This window comes from Falco punctatus, assembly GCF_963210335.1.
Source record: "Falco punctatus genome assembly, chromosome: 1".
Taxonomy (NCBI): domain Eukaryota; kingdom Metazoa; phylum Chordata; class Aves; order Falconiformes; family Falconidae; genus Falco; species Falco punctatus.
Genome location: NC_137580.1, coordinates 113,702,384 through 113,721,895, shown reverse-complemented (window position 1 = coordinate 113,721,895; position 19,512 = coordinate 113,702,384). Strand labels below are relative to the sequence as shown.

General features: G+C 57.0%; 1 protein-coding gene across 4 annotated transcripts in view; it reads left to right on the top strand.

The window, feature by feature from the left end:
* The first annotated feature begins 5,962 nt into the window (after positions 1 to 5,962).
* Positions 5,963 to 19,512, top strand: part of MXRA7 (matrix remodeling associated 7) — a 29,166-nt gene continuing 15,616 nt past the window's right edge. For 2 of the 4 annotated variants that reach the window (XM_080395218.1, XM_080395220.1), the window contains exons 1-3: positions 5,986 to 6,814; positions 13,801 to 13,896; positions 16,214 to 16,274. In XM_080395218.1, coding sequence (XP_080251344.1) covers positions 6,398 to 6,814; positions 13,801 to 13,896; positions 16,214 to 16,274 — 574 coding nt within the window. In that variant the 5' untranslated portion in view covers positions 5,986 to 6,397. Of the gene's footprint in view, positions 6,815 to 13,800; positions 13,897 to 16,213; positions 16,275 to 19,512 lie in introns of all 4 variants that reach the window. The other 2 variants (XM_080395219.1, XM_080395221.1) reach the window with 2 other exon arrangements.

Below are 19,512 nucleotides of genomic sequence, written 5' to 3'. Positions count from 1 at the left end.
TCCTGTTGGCTAGCCACTTTTTTTTTTTTTTTTTTCATATCGTGACCTGGGGAAAGAACCAAACTAAAACTAGAGGTGTATGCCTCTTTCACCAAGTACTGCAGTGTGCTAAATGGGGTTTAGGTAATAGCTATGGGGGTGCTTTGGGGACTTTCTCTAGCTCTTTCTCACACGCTGTGATTAGTATGTCTGTATGGTGGGGTGTGTATTGGAAGCTGCTGGGGCTGTAGTGGCTTTGGGAAAAGGTTTGTGTCAGTAGCTTTTGTTACCAGATTGCTTTTTGCCCCTTCCCTGTCCTCTCCGTGCTGTATTACAAGAAGCGTGTTGTATTTCTCTTGCCACCTCATACTGGTGAGAGGGGTTTTCATCTTCCAGGGGTTGCCTGCTGCTTTCAGCTTAGCTTCTAGATAAGGCGCCCAGTGCAGAGGATTGCTGTGGAAGGGCTGGACTCCGAGCAGGTTGCTGAGCAACCATCCTCCCATACCTGGGAGCTCAGAGAGAGCATCACCTCCAAGGGTGCTCTGGGGTGTCTGGAGCTGCCTCTTAAGGAGTTTGGCTGTGTGGTGGAATGAGGATTGAGAAAGTGGGAAAACTTGTGTATTTTGTTAGTGAGCTTTGTTGAAACGGGTAACTGTAGGTAGATAAGCTGAGTATGGAACAGCAGCCTGGAAGCTTTTGAAATACTTATATTAATATTTTGTAAAAGAAACACCTCAGAGTAAATGGTTTTATGGCAACAGACAGCAAGTTTGCTCGTTTCTGCATAAACCTCTGTCCTTCCCAAACTGATGTAAACACTCTTCTGGTGTCACCTATAAAAATTAAAGGGATTTTTTCCCTCCTTTCCAGTGGCTCTCCAGAAGATCTGCCCCCGTGCCCTGTTTGTGCCTTCTGCTAGGTGCTGTCTAGCTGGATGCAGCCAAGCAGTCACAATTAGCAAACGAGCCCCTGTTCTCTGTGGGTGCTCTGGGCATGTCGATGCTTGGCATTTAAGAAGACCCAAATCCAGAAAACGGTATGAATTGTGGTGGCTGAAAGCTATGTGGAGCCATTGTTTAAATACTTTTATAACATATATCTTCTGCTTTTAATTCCCAAGAGAGGCGATTTTGCATGCTCCCAGCTTCAAGATAATCCAGTTTTTCTTCCTAATTTGCAGGTACCGCTGGTACCTCCTTCAGTGCTGCTGTGGCCTTGCAATCTGGACTTGACTTATTTGTATTCCTCTGATTTATCTACCTATCTTTCTTTTTGTGACAGTTGCAACCTAATACCTCAACTCAACAAGGACAGCATACTGATTTTTATTTTTTTTTAATTGCTACTGGGGAGCCAATGGATGAGGTTACCTGAGCGGGATTGTGGAGGTCGGGTTGGCTGTGCTGCACCCTTGCTGATGTTCTTGCTCCTTCCCTCCAGTTTGATGCGAAAGCAAGTAACTGCCATTTCTGTTGTGGCACTTGGAAAGCAAGTGACAAGAGAGCAGGGCTGCATTCCTACTTGAGCATTAGGTGCAGCACTAAGTAGCTACATGCTGTAAGACTGGTTTGGGATTGAACTAACAAGCTTGTAGCATCTCTTTTCCCCAAGGCATATAAAAGACTCCTGTGCAGGACTGCGCTTCCTCTGGGTCTGGAGAAGTACAAACTGAGGCAGGTAGAGCTGATTGGGAATGTGTTCAAAAGGAAATAATTGCTCCATGTCCCTTGTGGTTTGAGAGCTGGCAGCTCCCAGCTGTAGGTGATGTCTGTAACCATTGTGTGTCCTCTTGTTCAACAGAAAGGCCTGAAACTGGGGGGCTGCCGCCGTCTGCGCTGCCTGCCAGCAAGAGGAGGAGGAGGGTGGCTGGCAGAGCAGCAGCTGGTCCAGCCATGTCCCAGCTGTGCTAGCCGGGAAGGCGTACGGGGGCGGGAGGAGCATTTCAGAATTGCTTTTCTAATGCAGCGCTGCCTGGTGTGGACACAAGGCTGTGCCTTTCTTCAGCTGTCCTGCTGCAGTCAGGACGGGACTGGCCGCCAGTGTCCATGAGCTTTTGGTTCACTGTTAAGACTATCAGCTTGCCTTCAAGGGCAAGGTCAATCATCCAGCTGCTTCAGAACTTTGAAGATCAACAACAACTTGGAGCCTGCCCTGGCTCAGGGATTAGGTTGGAAAATGAGTTTTAATGTGATGGAAGAAGAGCTGTAGGGGTGAGACCAGAGACGTAGCGAGCAGAGGGGCTGGTAACGGGAGCTTAGGGAGAAGGTATAGAAACAAGCACTCGCAGGAGAGCTGCTTGGTAGGGTCACTCCTTTGGCAGGGCCTCTCCGAGGGAGCAAGGTACAGCCACCCTTCGCCCTTGTGCTGGCTCAGACCTCTGGGTGAGCTGAACTCTTCTTGCGATGTTTTGTTTGCTGCCACTTGTGAATTGAACCAGCTCTCTGAGCATCACTGCAGCACCAGAGCTGGCACATCACCAGGTGCGACAAAACACAGGAACAGCAGATCGTTTGGTGTCTTCCAAGCCTGTGTTGGCTGAAGAACAGGGCAAGTACAGGGACATTTCCTGGGATAGCTCCTCATTTTCTGTCATCAACACGGAGAGGATGTTGCCGTCCTTGGCAAGAAAAAAGCAGTACTGGTGACTGGGAGCGTGACTGGGGGTTGCAGAAATAATTTGAGTTTGGAGCAGTTACAAAGACCAGTTTGTGCTGGAGCTTTACGTGAGGGGAATTGGGTTCTTGGAGGGCCTGGGAACAGAGAACCGTGTACGGATCAGGCGCTGCCTGAAGTCGCTAAGGTCTGTGCAGACCAGCAGCTGCTGCTTTCCCTGCTGGAAACCAGCGTGTCTGTTCAGCTCGCTTCACAGCTGACCCATGCTTGGGTTACGGCTGGGGACAGGGGTATGGAAACTCAGCTTGCTTCAGCTGACTCCCGATTTGGGTGGGAGGGATGCGACTGTGTCAGCAGAGAACCTGGGAGCAGCTACGGCCTGCACAGCTCAGGTGCTGTGGGAGAGAGTAACATGCGGCGTGGTGAATCGGCCCTTCAGCGTCCCCGCGGAAGGCTCTCCCGCGTGTTGGGCACGCTGCGCCCGGGATGCCAGGAGCAGCGCCGACCGCAGGGACCCAGCCCAGCCCAATCCCTCTTGCAGGCAAATTTGCAGCCCAGCATTTTCCATGGCGGGGGCTGCCTCCCGGAGCAGTTGTCACCGCGGCTGCCCGGAAATCCCCTTTGTTGGTGAAGCTCTTCAGCTGTCACCCAGCCCCTTATTCCCCTGCTGCGGCCTGGGGCTGGCAGCCCCCGAAAAGCAGCTGGTGTGCGGGGCTGTCGGCAAGCGGCCGCCCAGGCAGCCCCTTCCCCGGCCGGTGCAGAGCGGCTCGTCCCCCGGGAGAGGGCAGCGTCCCCACGCCGCGTCCCCACGCCGCTTCCCGGCCTGGGGCTGGCACCGCGGCGCGGGGCTGGTCCTGGCCCCTGCTGGGGCGCCGTACGGGGGATGGGGGGCTGCCCTCCCCCACCCCGCCTGCGGCAGCCCCCCGCAGCCGGCGGGCAGGCCCAGGGCAGAGCTCCCCGGCCTGGAGCTGGCGTGCGGCTCCATCCCCGCCCGCCCCGGCAGGAGCTGGCGGCATCAATCTCACCTCGCAGGTTGGTGGGGGAGCCATGGCAGCTGCCCCCTGCCCCCCGCAGTGCGAGCCTCGCTGCGTCGGGGCAAGCTTACTCCATCCGGGTGTCCCTGGAGAGCCACGAGGGGACCGAGCAGGTCACACGGGACCTGCTGGGCCTGGCTTCTCCCTGGGGGGTCGTCACCCTCAGATCACATCCTGCAGGAGAGCCTAGCTGTCACCCCGGGTTTGGATGTGGGGGGCTGAGCCCTGCTGCTGATTCTGCCACCTCTCTGCTGTATGAAGCGATCTTGGCTGGAGCAGCGGCTCTTGCAGCTGTGTCCGTGACGCTGCTGTTGCTCTCAGGACCAGGGGTGGTGTTTTTCGGAGATGTCCGAGCCCTGCAGTTCTCAACTCGCCTACAAGTGCGGCAGGTTCCAGCAGCCTGATAGAGAATCGCTGCAGATCCAGAGCCAGAAGCCGCCAACGGTCGTCTCTGGCTGCAGCTCCCGCTTGGTTCCCCCGCCAGTCACCTCGACTACAAAAGAAGCCGTGAGAGCCGGTGCCTCTTATTTTAAGGCACTGAGAAATCCTTCTTGGGAGGTATGCGCTGAAGCACTCCATCTCTGTGCTGGGTTAATGCAAGCCACGTGCCACTGCATTCCTGCGCGGGCAAACACCCTCTAGCAGACTTCCAACCAAGAGCCATGCAAAACATATGGTGCCAGGGAAAAAGAGCAGATGTCCCGGATGTCAGCAGTAATCAAGGGGAGTGTGACAGCTGCAAATGTGTGCAAGGCCAAAACACCCCAAGTCACCCTACTGGCACGCCACAGTGGCCAGTTTCTGGCAGTCTTGCCACAAATCCCGCTTTGTCCCCAAAACAATCAGCATGAACACAGGAGCAAAGACCCAGTCCCGTGAGTGTCCCCACCCTGGTTCTGTCTCCAGCTGTGAGCGATTTCCAGGGCTCAGGGGAAGTCTCCAAAAGCAGGTGATGCATTGGACTGGGGACGATGCCTTCATGGCTGCTGCAGGTGGGTCTGCTCAGCTCCAAGGTTATTTAGAAAACTAGAAGAAATAAACCCAAACGTGATTAACTACTGATTCCCAAATCGCCTCTCCAAACACACGGTGGTGATGTATCACATACCTGAGGCTGTGCCAGGCTCTAATCAGCAATCACCCTGTCCTGTCAGACAGGCTCTGCTATAAATCCTTCTGCTGAGGCTCTTTGCTCCTTCGGCCCCTGGAAGGGACTTCCAGAAGCTTGAGGTAGAATTCTGGTCTCACTATACTCCAGACCTATTCATATCCCTTTATATCTACCTGACTGTCACATCCCTCAAGCTTTTCTACTACTTCCATCTAGTGAGTCAAACTTTTGGAAGCTGGTAGCTTCACCAAACCAAAGAGTGGATTTGGACAGAGAGGGAGAAGGGACTCATAAATATACATCAAAAAAAGATGCCAAACCAAACAGTGCTGTGATGCTGGCAATCTCTAGATGTTTTGGCTGAGCTCTAGAGCAGCTCTGATGATAGTGGCCCAGGGAATGCAAAGTGTGCAGGGGCAGGGGAAGATAAGTAACCATGGTTGGTTGTTACTAAGAATACAATTAGCCATACGCTAACGATTGCCTGCCTGATAGGATTACCAATAAAGACAAATGGCAGTGAGGATCATGGCCTCGCTTCCTTCCTCCCATCCTGGGGATTTAATCCCATCTTTGTTCGTGTTTTGTTTTTAGCCAGTCAATAAAAAACTCTGCTCCTGGAAATATCTCCAAAGCCTTTTCTCTGGAGGAAATTCTGGGGGCGGATTCCCACGTCTGCTCTCATGCGCAGCTGGGCAAAAGCTCTGCGCTGGTTTTACCCTGGCAGGAATAGCTTAGGCCTTCTAATTTCAGCCTGCTTTGTAAAAGGTTGGCTAATCCTCCCAGCAGTCTCAAGAGGCAGGAAATCAGAAATCCTTGGTGGCGGAGTCTGGAAGGACTCTTGGAAGACCCTTGGCCAGTCTCCTTTGCCAGCTTGCGATGGCCTTTGGGCACCTCCTGTTTTCTGAGCCTCCTGTTTTTCAGAGACCCCAGCAGCACGGTGCCTGGGGGAAGGCTCTCGCAGCCCAGCTTCTCTCAGCACCCACTTTACCTGGTGGGTGCAACAGCAGCTCATGGCACAGACGTGCCACCGTTGGTCTCACCCACAGCTCCCGGGGATGGTGGAGAGAGCTTGCCATAGATGCACTGGCAGATGCTCCTGGCCAAGGAGAGCCAGGACATCCAGGACAGCCTTCCCCTGCCCTGCCAGCTCCTGCACCACCCGGCCGAGGGCTAGCAAGGTGCAGTGGCCCATTAAGCGCTCCAGGAGGCCAGCTGTGGGTGTTTGTCTGCCCACAGCGAGCATCCCAGGAGACAGAGACCTTCCCAAGCCAAACAGCTGGGAATGACGCCAGCGACTGTGCGGAGCGCTCTGGGAATGACTTTTTGGATGCAGGGCAGTGTCTAATGAAAGATCCTGCTGTCCCAAGCCAGCCGCTTGCATCGGGCAGAGCCGGGCTGGGGGCAGCGCCAGCCCTCCCCCGCCGCCCCCCCTCTCGCCCAGCCCCACCTGGGGGTGCGGGGGGGCCGGCGCTGGCCGCCGGCTCCGTGCAGGAGGTGGGTGCCGAGCCGGAGCGGGGGGGCCCGGCGGTGGGCAGGGCCCCGGCGGTGACGCCGGGTAAAGCCGGCTGAGCGCCGGCCCAGCCCCGCCGCAGGCCGAGCGGGCTGACCGCGCACCTCCGCGGCCGCGCAGTCGGGGCGGGCTCGGGAGCAGGGCAGGATGGACGTGGCCGTGGACTTGTACCTGGCCGTGCCGCTGCTCTTCACCGTCCTGGCCCTCGTCCTCGCCTCCGTCTTCGTGAGGCTGCGGGGCGCCGAGGGGGAGCGGCCCCAGGAGCCGGCAGCGGCCGAGCCGACCCGGGAGGGCGACCCCGGCGGCGAAGAGGCGGCGGGAGCGGGACCGGCCGCGGCCGAGGGGCCGGAGGCCGAGGGGGGCCGGGTGCCGGTGGAGGAGGTCGGGGCGGGCGAGGCGGGCAAAGAGGCGGCTGCCGAGCAGCGGGAGGCGGCGGCGGAGCCGGGCCCCGCGGCCGAGCCCAGCCCCGCGGCCGAGCCCAGCCCCGCGGCGGCCGAGAGCATCCCCCGGCCGCCGCCCGCCGAGCCCCGGGATCCCGGGCAGCGGGAGGATGCGGAGAGCGAGGTAAGGCGGCTCCCTGCGGAGCCTCTCCCGGCCCCGGGGGCGCTGGGTCCCCGCAGCCGGGCTCTGTCCGCACCACCCCCGGCTGCCTCCGTCCCGCGGGAGGGGGAGCAGCGGCCGGGGGTCTCCGCTGCAAGAAGAGAGGTGCCGGCAGCCGGGCTGTGGCCTCCGGTGCGGACAAGCCCCTTGTCCCCGAGGGGAGGGGGGAGGGGAGGTGTCTGGCTCCTGTCCACCACCGCTCCCCAGGGTATACTCCTAAAAATCTTGAGGTAGCGGAGATCTGGGGGAGGAGAAGCGTATGTCGGTGTGAGCCTCCCCCATCCGCACATCTGCCCCGGGGGGGCTCTTCCCTCTCCCGAGAGCGAAGCCGGGCACTGGGGGTGCGCGTGTGTTTGTTTCCCATCCACATCCCCTTGCGCCAAGTGGTCCCCTCGCCATCGCGGGGTCCTTACCCTGTCCCCTGCCAGCTGTCCTGGCCTGCGCGGGGGAAGGGGCAGCCTGCCCCCTCCCTCCCCAGCCAGCAGGGTGCTGGCCCCGAGGTCTGACCCCTGGCTGAACTGGGGGGGCAGTGATGCCTATAAACACCCGGTAAATCCTCCTTCGGCACCGGATCTTGCTTAAAAATAAAAGGGTGACCCAGCATCCATGGAAAGAGCTTGCTCAGCTCTTGTCCAGCTCAGATGGGACTCGGTGACAACCCAAAGTGTCTGAGCTCCCTGCAGCGGCGGCTTTCTCCCGGGGCGGCCCCCTGTCCCAGTGGGGAGAAGTGAGTAATGGGGTGGCTCAGGAATCAGGGAGCAATGTGTCGTCTGTGTGTGAATCAGGGAGCAATGTGTCGTCTGTGTGTGTGCAGGCAGCGTGTTTCGGTTGGGGAGCTCAAGGCCTGGGGCCCAGGTGCCTGCCGGCTATTATTAGCAGCATTTGTAATCCTCAGCAACTGTATCCAGGCTGCTGGGCAGTGCGCAGACAGCCCTTGTCTTGGGAAGCATCACCACTGACTCACTGGATGGCCTTGGGCAAGTCCTAGGGCGTTTCACGCCCCCTCTGTACCGTGATGCTCTGCAATGCCCAGGGCTGAGCCCCGACCCTCTCTCTGGGCTGGGGCTTGAGTCTGCCTCCCTGTGCTCCTCCTTGCCTCCCCTTGTTGTTTCTGAGCCTCAGAGCTCTCCCTCTCCCCTTCCCAGCACTCTCTGGCTCTTGAGCAGCCTCCTCCCAGTTTCCTGGAAGCCACATCTGTCCCTCTGCTGCATGATCTATTGGTGCCTTTGAGTACCAGGATCGCTGTCAAGCTGGAGAGCCCCTGGGCTGCCATGAGCTGGCTGGGTCTTGGCTGGGCTAGCTCGGCACTGAGGCTGGCCACCCAGCCCGAGCTGCTGTAGGGGCTGGGGTGCACCCAGCATTCTCTGATGAGGTGCAGCACCCCGTTGGGACAGGTGGCCGTATCCAGTGGTGCCACAGCTCACAGGTTTCTTTGCTGTCTTTCTAGCTTGAGTCTCAGGAATGCTTTTCCTCCCCTCTGGCTGCTCTTCAGTCCCGATTTCTTTGAAGGAACGCTGCTGCAATGCTTGTTGCCTTTGGAGAGGGGCCCCACTTCTTTATCCCCGCTCTGGCACAGGTGCAGTAACAGGGTTTTGCATGCCTGGAGGTGAGCCCTTACTCAAGACACAGGGGGTCTTGTGTCCTCCAGAAGCCTGGCTGGGCTCTGTGGGGCTGGGGTCTCTGCTGCACTGCCCTCAGCCCCTCTTACAGCAGAGCAAAGGCAGGACTGGAACTGAGTAGGGTCCTGGCCAGTTTTTCTCCCTGGGAAATGGTTACCTCACTGTAGGAGCAAGGCAGGACAAGTCACCCTGGACCTGGGCAGCATCTCTTTGGGAAGGACAGGGACCAGGCAGTGGCTGCAATCTGGATGGTGGTGGAGAGCAGTGGGAAGGGGGAAGGGTGCTCCTCACTGCTGAGTAAGTGTTTGGGAGTGCTGGCCCGCGTGTGATCCCACAGCTGCCAGGACTGCTCAGCACAGGCTGGCAGTCCCACGGTGCTGGGTGGCACGGCGGAGCATGTACGTGCGTTTCCAGCAGGCACCGCACACATGTGAGCTGGGAGCAGTGCCTGGGCTGCTGATCCAGGGGTTGATCCTGCAGGCAGAGTTGGGGAGACCATCCGCAGCTCTTGCAGAGTCTCCCCTAGGTTCCCTGGTTTTGCTGTCTGCAAACATCCTCAGAGTTGCTTCATTTCTCTCCTCCAGCACAGCTTAGGCCAAACCCCAGCAGATGTTACAGGCAGGGACGGGACTGCCCATAGGCAGAGCAGCGAGTGCGTTGCAGGCGGCTGGCTGCTGGTGGATATGTGCCCTATCAAACCCGCCTTGGCTCAGCTGCAGCCTGCGGTCCCCTGATGTGACTCAGCAGACGAGGCTCCCAGAGGCCGCCCTCCGCTCAGCTGCGGGGTGTCAGGGCTGCTGCAGGCTCAGGGCTTCTCAGCGCATCAGCAAGCAGAGGGCTATGCTCGGGACTTGGAGAGCTTGCTATCCTTTTTTTGTTCCCCCTCCTGTTTGCTCAGCACATACCGTGCCAGGCTGGTTCGGAATCACTGCAGCCATTAACCACTCGACCAAAATGCTGATAGATGAACCCGCTCGGGGAGAGCAGTCTTGGCGTGTTTAATGGCTGGCTGGAGCCATGCACCCTGCTGCCTCCTTCTTTCCCTTCTTCCCTGCCTGTGCAACCCAGTATCTGCTGGGGCAGCTGCGTGACTCAGCCTCCCTCCTGCTCCCACCTCCCACAAGGGCAGCCTGCGATGTGAAACTGGCTGGTAAAATCAGTGTGGGTCGAGGCTTCCCTGCCCCTCTCTGGGAGGAATGGACTGTTACGGCATTGTCCCCATGGCTATAAAATGAAGCCGTGGCAGAGCAGGGAAAGAAGCCCAGAAGTCCTTGTTCCCATTAACTGCTGGTAGTGGTTCCCCTTGTCTTTGCTGGCTCTCATCACTGAAAAAAGTTAATTAGTGTGTCGCTGTCTGTTCTCATCCCCATCCCCAGCTTGTTAACAGATGAGGCAGTGCTGTCAAAGCCGTTCCCTAATGAAAACCTGTTGGGTGGAAACTCGGCATTGCTGGAGCTGATGAGTCTCGCTCTTGCGAAAACAGTCAGAAAGCTTCAATTCTGTAATGAGTATTTCTGTTCTGGAAGCGGCAGGTGGCAAGGACAGGGCAGGGTTTTCAGTGGTGGTCAGTCCCTCTGCTGGGGTGCCATCCTGGCCACAATACTCTGGATGTGCAGAGCGGGCAGTGCCAGGCGCTCTGCCGGGCATGGCAGCCTGGCTGGTTTGCCAAGGGTTAACTGCAGCCCCGGTGGCTTCAAACAGAGCAGGGGCAAGTGGGTGACAGAGGGGACAGCTCTGGAGGTGATCCAGCAAAGGGGAGCCTTGCACTTGGAGGTGCCCAGCTCGTCCTGGCCAGGGAGTCAGGCAAACCCTGCCTGACCAGGGCAGTGTGCGGTGCTGTCACGTGGATAGCAAAGGCACGAAGGGGATGTCACCTGCCTCTTCTACAAAGCTCCCAGCACCTTTCCTCCATGTCCCCTCTGCCCCCTCCCTGCCCAGATCTGTGCCTTCCTGGGGGCTCCCTGTGCCTCTAGACATGCCAGGCAGCAGAAATACAAACCACCCGGCTCCCAGCAGGTACCTTCTTAAATTTAAGAAGTCGGCATTTCCCCCTCTAGTACCCCTACCCAGTGCTGGAGGGGAGAGGGTGTCTAATTAGTCTGGTTTTAACTGGCAGCGGCGCAGGCTGCCTCTGCGCTGCCACAGGTCTGTGCAGGAGCTCCATCATCCCACAGTGTTGCTGGGGGGGGGATGTGGTGATGTGCTACCCCTTGTTGCAGCCTTGGCAGCAGCGTGGGCCCGTGCTGGTGGGATGCAGGGCTCTCTGGCTAGACTCCTAACTGGGATGTGTCCCGGCTGTCGCCCAGCGCAGTCTGTGCCGATAACAAATGCATTGTCTCTTGCAGTGGCCACAAACTGGGAAGTGAGGCAGGACATGTGTCACACACCCCCGCAAGGAGCCTGTGCACATGTCGTGCCCTCCCCTGTATCCCAGGCACATCCCTTTGTGATGCTGGGATGCAGCACGGCGCACGGTTGTTTTGGGGCTTTGTGCTGCCTGCCCTCGCTCCCTGCCCAAGGATGCCATCTGGCTTGTCTGTGGCAGCAAGGGGATGTCCCAGTGTCGGCGCCTGTGGTGTTTGCTTGCCAGAGGTGGGAGACAAAAGGGAAGAGCAACGGGTGGGCTGGCTGGGTGCAGCGCTGGGGATGCTGTGCCGGGGTGTGGTGGTCCCTGCAGGGATGGGTGCTGCTGAGCTGGAACTCCTCACCCTACCATGCAATGTGCCGGTGTTTTTCTCATCAGATCTGGCACTGCTTGGCCCCTTGCCGAGGGCTGGGTGGGCCCGGAGCTTTGGCAGGGCTCTGGCTGCTCCGAGGCTCGTCTTTGCCCGCCGTGGTGAGGGGCACTGGTGGGAGCAGATACTCTCCACACTTTGCAGGGAGCCAGACCTGCGAAGTGCCACGTCCTCACCAGGCACCCCAGGGCTGGCAGGACCATCCCCTGGGCCAGAAAAGCTGCTCTTATTCTGTAGTAGCTGCTTCTCTGGCTGGCAGGAAGATGGGAGAGCCCCAGTGGTGGGGTGAAAGGGAGCTGCCGACATAGCAGCTGCTTTGCTAAATTCTGCCCAACATTATTTATTCTTTTTTTAAAGGCTTCTTCCTGCCCCTTTTCCTCCTGGCTTTTCTCTTTCTGGCTGGCTGTCTCCTGTCTGCTTTCTTTCCCTCTTGCAATGTCTTGCATCAGGCTTGGAGCAGAAAGTGCAGCCATAAATGGCAACGCACAGGGCTCAGGAGTTTAAGACAATTTTCTCCCCCTGCTTTGCAGCCTGGGATCTGCCCTTTTCCCAGAGCTGGAGTGGAGCACTCTTTTGTCCCCATCCTGCCCATAGGTGCCAGGGTTGTCCCTTCAACTAAGGAAAGGGGGAGGGACACACCAGCCCCATGGCCTTCTCGTGTCCTTTCCAAGAAGGGAAACCCATTGCTCAGAGGGGTTTGTGCTGTGGATGGAAGAAGCGGAAAGGAAACAGCTGGAAATGAGCTGAAAACCAGATGATGCTGTGATGGGGAGCCTGGCCTCCTTCTCCCATAGAGCTGAGAGAAGGCTCATGTGGTGGCAGAGCCAGGAGGGGGTATTTTGGGGTCATGATGCCAAGCTCCTGCAGCTGAGCCATTTTCCCCTGGGAGACTGTCCATGGTTAGTGCTGCCTGTGCCCAAAATGTCCCTGGAAGTCTTGCCCTTGCTTCTGCTTTGGTCCAAAGCCTCTGCTGCCAGAGTCACCTTCACACACAGGTGTCTTGCTTGTTGGCCATGGAAGCTAAAGGGCAAAAGCATGTTTCCAATGGTCCAACAAATGTTTCGGCTCAAAAGCCAAGATAGATGTATTGCTGCATTGTTATTTAAGGTAAATGACTTGCTGGATTTTAAACCTGCGGTGGCGGGCGCTGGGCTTTCCAGAGCCCCTGGCAAGCTGCACAGGGGTATGATTCAGAGAGAAGCAGGCATGGGATGTGCTGTGGAGTGGGCTGGGTCCGTCCCGCCTGCAAGCAGGAGCAGGCAGGGAATGCAGGGCACATTCCCGGCCTTGCACAGCCTCAGAGCTAGGCAGCTGCTGCTGAATGTGTCCCCTTGCCGATGTCAGCAGCAACGCAATCTTTGTTTGCTGCAGAAGCTGGCCTGGGCATCCCTTGTCAAGTGTCCTCCAGATGCTCCTGGATAATAATGTGCATGGTCTCCCTGCAGTGCTCCTTGTTGCCTTTTTATTTTTTTTCCTGCAAGGAGGCTTTCTTTGTCGGCCTGCAACTGTGGAGAGATGCTGGCTCACAGGCTGGTGGCTGGAGCAGTCAGGTCCCTGCTTCTCCAGCAGCTCCTGCTGCCACCTGGCCCTGGGCAACGCTTCCCTTGCTCCCCACAGCTTGAAACAGTCTCCCTGCATTGCCTCTGGGCTGTGCTTCTTATAGAAGAGCAGTGCCTGGGGTGCGGGTGCTGCAGTGTCCTCTTTGGTTGTCGAGTCTCCCAGCATTGCCCTAACACCTTCCTCCTCCATTTTTTGGCTGCAGGATGCTGCCCTCCTCTTGCAGAGCATCATATGGTTGGGGGCACAGCCCCCAGTTTGGCTGCTCTTGCCCCTTGGCTGCAAAGGAGCCAACACAGCAGCACCCCCTGGCCACAGCAGGGCTGAGGAGCCCTGAAATTTGGGGCAGGCTCCCTGGAGGTGCTGGGATGCTCCAGGCAGGGAGGGCTTTCCCCTCCAACTCGGCTGGCAGGGGCTGTGGGCACAGCCAGGCTCAGGTGGGGGTTTTGTCCCTTCTGGCAGATTTTCAAGCAAGTCCAGAGGCTGCTTCCAGCCTGGTGCTGGTATTCTGCTGCAAGGCCAATGGACATGATGTTCCTGCTCCCTGCCCACGTTTCCTCCTCCGCAGCTGCCCTCCCGGCACCACGGGGAGAGTGTTCAGTATTACCCTGTGATGGAGAAGGCAGCTGGCAGAGCAGGCCCTGCAAGCATTAATGAACGGAGCATACTGTGCCTGCTCTCCTCCTCCCTCCTGCTAGCCCTGATCTGCTGCATCAGCATCCTGGGCAGCTGCTTCCAGCCCCGCCAGGGCAGCCGAGCCAACGGCTCCTTGCAAGGGTGCTGGTCCTGCAGGCTGGGGCTGCCACAGCGGGCAGTGCACCAGTTCCAAACCCTGGCTCCAGGGCTGGGCATCGAAGGTTTCTGGTGTTCCTCACTCCAGCAGTCATGCCATGGCTTGGCACATGGATGGGAGGCTCTTGGGCACCGGGACAAGGCAGGCTGCTGGCCGCCTCTGGAGATTTGTCCATGTGTACTGATGCTGCTGGGGCACAGGGAGGGCTCGGGGGCATTTGTGCTCAAAACTTTTGCCTCTTTCCAGATAACACCTTTGGGTGCCTCACCTGGGTCCAACCTCGGGCACACAGGACAAGCAGAGGATGGATGCAGCCATGCAGTGCTTTCCAGCAAGGCAGAGGTGCGTGGGACAGAGCTAGCCTGGGGACGGTGGCACAGCGAACAGTGTGCTGGCGTCCCTGCACGGGTGGGACATCATCTCAGGGTAGCAGGGGCCGTGGTGGGGGGCAAAGCTTGCCTGCTGCGCTCCCCTGGGCAGGGGTTGGCCAGGCTTTTAATGGCTTGGTCCATTTAAAGCAGAGAGCAGCAGTGCTCCAGGTGCAAATGTGCTTCTCTGGTGTGCAGGGAGGGATGCCTGGATCCTAGGGGTTCAGCGAGGGGGGTCACGCTAAGGCAGCCTGGGGGGGCTCCGGCAGTGGGGCAGCATGGCTGTGGGTGCGAGCAGCCCCGGCGAGGCAGACAGGCGGGGATGTTGTGGCTGGGGCCGCAGTGTGGGAGGAAGGGAGGTGCTGGCATCTGCGCCTCGGCCATCCAAGCAGGAAAATGTTGCGCTGCAGTGAGCTACTGGCTGTCACGAGTCGGGGGTTCCCCGCACGGCCATGGCAAGTTGCTGGCGCCTACTAGCCTGGCATCCCCGGCTGCTCCCTTTCTGCTCCCATTGAATGTTTCTTCCTCTGGGTTGGAGCAGAGATATTTTCCTTCCTTGAAGGTTTGGCACCCGAATTTCCTACTTGCTTGCACTGTTAAATGCTCAGAAATGTGCAGTTCCTAATGGCTGGGCAGGGATTGGGCTAAAATATCCCTTCTTGTGCTGGCTGCTGGAGGATCAGGTCTCCCTGGGGGCATCCAGGCTCACTGGGAGAGATGGATTTGACAGGGAACCTCTGCCCTGGGCTCATAGCCAAGTCACTAGGGCTGAGCACCCCCTTCCCACACTCTCCCCAAAGCCACTCCTTTGGGTGCTTCCCTGCTCCCAGCTGTCCCCTGGGGAAGCCTGTGCTTCTGCCGGGAAGTGCCCACGTTTGGAGGCAAGGTCCAAAATAGCGGTGGCTGCAGGGGCAAGGGCATGTCCTTCTGGAGAGCAGGGTGGCAAGAAGCCAAACTGCTGTGAATAATGTGCATTCCTCACCGATGACAAACTAACCTAGTTCTGGGTTGTGGTTGCATACCGCACCCCAGCAGTTTATCTAAAGCCGGAGTGCACTGCACTGCAAAGCCGGCGCTCGGCTCTGTGCAAGGTCCTTCTCAGATCACCTTCATTTTTGTCACTTCTCCTTCACCCTCCCTTTTCTGTGTCCCCCTCAAAAGCGTGGTGGCTCACCAGGTTCCCTCCGTGCTCCTTCCCCTTTCTCCCATGTGCTTTGCCCTTTGCATGCCAGCCTTATTACCTCAAATGGGATGCACGGCACTGGGGAGGATGCAGGAGGACACATGCTCCAGGGTGCTGTTGACCTCCAGGCTCAGCTTGTAGGGGTTTGCAGGCGGAGTGCTGTGCTTTGCAGGAGGAAGCACATACATGGGGGCATTGCTATGTGTCCTCTGTCTTATCTCCAGAGCTGGAGTGCCCATCTCCCTCCCTGCTTGCAGTTTGCTTGACTTTCTGCAAGGGAAAGGAACCTGGGCTTGATAAAGCTTGTTGTGACTTGTAGAAGGCAACCCCCAAAACTTCCAGAATTGCTTTGCATTTAAAACTAAAAACATGCTGTTGCTGCTTCTGTCTGTACTCCAGAGATCAGCTGTACGGCTGCAGTGCATGTGGGCAGGCACGTCTTAGGGGGGTGAGGGGCTGGGGGCCCATGGGCAGGAGGCAGCGGTGTCTCTGGGGGTCACTGCCAGGCGAGGCTGGGAGGGGTGCTGGGGGGTCTCAGCACAAATGCCCCAGTGCTGGCTTCGACCCCCCCAGACGGTGAGTGCTCCTGTGCTTTGGAGCAGCTGCTTGGCCCATTTTTTGGGTGGCTTTTGCTGGGGACCCCCCTTTTCCTAGAGCTGGGACGGTCTGCCCAAGCCCGACCTGGGGGCACGCAGAAGTCCTGCAGCTCCCTGACAGAGCTGGGGGTGCAGGGGAGCGGGGTGCCAGCCCAGGAGGGTGTTCAGGCACAAGACTACGCCTGGGGACACCAGGTTCTTCTTAAAACCCATAATATCCCCTGGACTGTGGGGAGGCACTTGTAGTTCGCAGCCTTTGGGTGGGACTGCAGTAAGCAAGGCCAAATCCCTCCTGCTGACTATTGAGAGGAAAGCAGGCTAACGAACCTGCTCATTAGCACACATCCTTTTGGCCTATTCCATGAAGGAGGCAGGGAAGGGGGGTACCCAGCCCTCACCACAGGGACTCTGGGCTCTGCTCCCTGCCCTGTGCGCTCTGATGCCCTGACTGGGCACAGGTCATTTAGTACAGCACCTTCTTCTCACGGCTGCTCTGTTTTTAACTCCTCCAGGAGGAAGATCTGGACTTAGAAAACGAGAAGCTGGTGGTGAGAGAGCCAGAGGATGAGGATGGTGAGTGCCAAGCAAGCCAGTGCCCTGCAGGGAGGGTATGGATGGGTCTGAGGGCTGAAACCCCAAGTGCCTGGGGACGGTCTCCTTCCTCCAGGAAATGCAGAGAAAATTCCTACCCCAACAGCAGCCCCTGTTTCCTTCCCCACATGCCCTTGGGCTGTTTGCCATGGGGTAGCTTTGTGATAAAGCTGCCCAAAAAGCTCCTTGCTCACATCCAGAACGATCTCCAGGGCTTTAGTCAGAGCTGTGTTTAACTGATTAACCAATTAGTTGATTGGAAAATGATTAATTGACTAATTGGTGTGACAACTGCTGCACTCGTAAGAAAATGAAAGATGGTGCCAAGCAAAAGTGTGTATCTGAAGGGGACTCTGCTCTCCTGACAGCCCCAGAAATGCTGGGACATCCCCAGGAGCCCCTGCCCAGGGTAGCCAGAGGCAGCAGGAGAGCTTGAGGTGTTCCCCCTTCCCTGCCCCACTTTCTGCTTGCCCTTTTTATGGCGCTGTGTGGCAATCCCCCAGCTCAGGAGGATTATGCCTAATGCCATGGAGAATCAAATTTTAATCCTGGTGCTGTGCCCACAAGGTGGGGGAAGTGCCTTTGGAGGTGGGGTTCTCAAAACACACTTATTCCACCCTGTTAGGCTTCCTTGCAGCACTGGTGATCAGGTATGTTACCATGCAGGACTGCAGAAATGATGGATGTATCCTGCCACATAGAAGCTCTGCCAGGGTCTGCCTCCTTCAGTTCATCTCCGTTTCAGGCTGCTCCAGCGCAGCTGTGCATCACCCCAAAGCGGCTGTGGCTTGGGATCAAAAGGAGATGATGGTCCCTGGCCGTGAGTTGTGGCTATCCCAGCATTCCCCCTAAGCATCTCCTGCAGACAGCCATCAACCCCTCTCCTGAATTATTTGCACCATTTCTGTAGTGCTTTATAATGGGACTGGGTAAAGCAATGGCTCAGCCTGAGGTGGCAAGCAGTTTGCAGCTGGGAATAACGGCAGTGCCCTGGCTTTGCTGAGAAGCAACCTCGTTCCTCCCTTCACTGTCTCCTGTGTGTCGCTTGGTCCTGGCCCAACTCAAGCTGCTGAGCTGCTGCCTGGCAAGCCCGCGAGCAGAGGCTCCCCTTGGGCATCATGCAGGTGGTCTGTCACCAGCCTGGGATGCTGCTGTGGTGGCCAAACCCACCGGAACAGCCTTCTGTGTGCTTTGGGCAGCAAAGCTGGCAGGGAGCAGATGCGGTATGTGCCAGAGTGAGCATGTTCAGGGAGAGGTGCGCTCTTGGGGCTGCATTCTCCCTGCCAGCTCCGGGTCACGGCACTGGCGACGCGAGGGCAGAGAGATGAAAGATGAATGTTTTCTTTAATATGAACTCATGGAGGCTCTGAGTAAGCAGGTCACCGTATTTCTGTAGTGTTTTTGCTGTCCCTGTGAAAAGCCAGCCTCCCCTTTTCTGTGTGTTTCCTGAAGTGTTTTTTTGGTCTGCAAAGAAAGTTCCTGAGCTCAGAAAACAGCCAGTGGTTTCCAAAGCTGCAGACTGGCTCCTTTTCAACCACAACATGTGGGCAGGGAGATGGGTAGCTTCTTGCCTCCCCCTTCCCTTACTCTTTTCTGGAGGGATGGCAATTCAACTGCCCTTTTGGGGACAGGCAAAGTCCCAAATCTCAATTTACTTGGCAGAAAGTCACGTCAGGGAAATGATCTTAACTGTTATTGAAATCAGGCGAGCTATACAAAGGTAACAAAACGGCTCCTGCTCTGCATCAGGGTAAGAAACAGGATGTTACACCTTGCTTTTTTTTTTTTTTTTAATTTCTCTGTTAATATCTCCCAAAGCAGCAGCCAGCTGAATTTTCTTTCTGTTCACTTTAATGGCCACCCAAAAGGCTGATAAGCCACAGCGTTACTGCTTGCTTCCAGACTTGTTTGTCTGCCTGGTTGGAGGGTTTTCCCACCGAGGGAAGTGGGATGTGGCCAAGCTGAATGTTTGGGGCTGCAGGACCGGAGCATCGGGGCACTTGTGTTCAGACACTTATGAAGATGCTAGGGAAAGGGTTTGCCTTGTAGTTCCCCCGGGAGCTCTGATGGCATTTGGGGATTAGAGGAACACTCTTGATCAGTAACTGCACAGTAATCCACCAGCACTTCCCAGGGAAGCTCCCCAAGATGAGGGACAGAGATATAGAGAAGGGAGGAAATGTGGGTATCTGCAGGGAGGAGGTTTCTGTGAAATTCCCAGCCCGCTGCTGTTGCTCCAGGCAGACTCTATGCTAGTGGCAGTGACCTTGCTGTTGCCGGCATGCTCGGTCCTGTACCTGCCCACATAGCCTTGTTTTTGAGATCTCAGGCATCCCCATCTACAAAATGTGGCTCTGCCTTGCCTTTTGCGTGGGGGTCCCCAAGGTCTGCGAGAGCTCTGGCAGCAGCTGAATGCACGTGTGAGCTTGGGGTTGGGAGAAATCACTAAATGAAGCAGCTGACCTTGGATGTGGGCAGAAAATCCTTAATGGCAGTATTGACCAGAAAATACAGGGAAGCTGCTTGATGCTGAATCCTTCCCAGTGTGAGGAAGGGAGGAAAGGGGCTGTGGGGTGTTTTTTTCATTTGGGCAGGTGGAGGAGAGACTGTCATGCATGTGGTGCCCGCAGCAGCAGTGGCAAGGATTGGAAGGGTCTTCTTAGGTGGCTGAGGACAGGGGATGGGTCCACGGGTGACGCGCAAGTTGGGGCTTTCTCATCTGCCACATCAGGTGAGAAAATCAGGAGAGTTTCACCACTTTTGGGGTCTTGCTGGTTCTGGGAAGTATCACCCTGGATATTTGGTTTGTGGATGATGTGCAATTTTTCAGGGCCGTGCAGATAATACCATAACATCTTCCTTTTGCGGATGCTTTGGAAGTATCTGCAGATGTTTCTGGGTGGATGTGGAAACAGCAATGCTAGATGGCTTGATGTGAACCAGCCGCCGAGTCCTGCAGTCCTTGGGAGATAACAGCTTGCAGATAAACAGCCCACAGATAACCAATAAAGGCAACTACCCGAAGCAGCTGCTCTTCCTGGCCTGCCCTTTGGATTGACCTCCACTCTGTTGTTTTCTCCCCTCTGTAGTAAGATAAAGCAGAGGAGAGGTTTTTAAAAGCAAATAGTGCTCGAACAAAATCCGATTGGAGAAGGATTGGCTTTGGCTCAGAGTCTGTGAGCTTCGGTGCTGTAATTAGCACAGGACTGAGGCTGGCAAT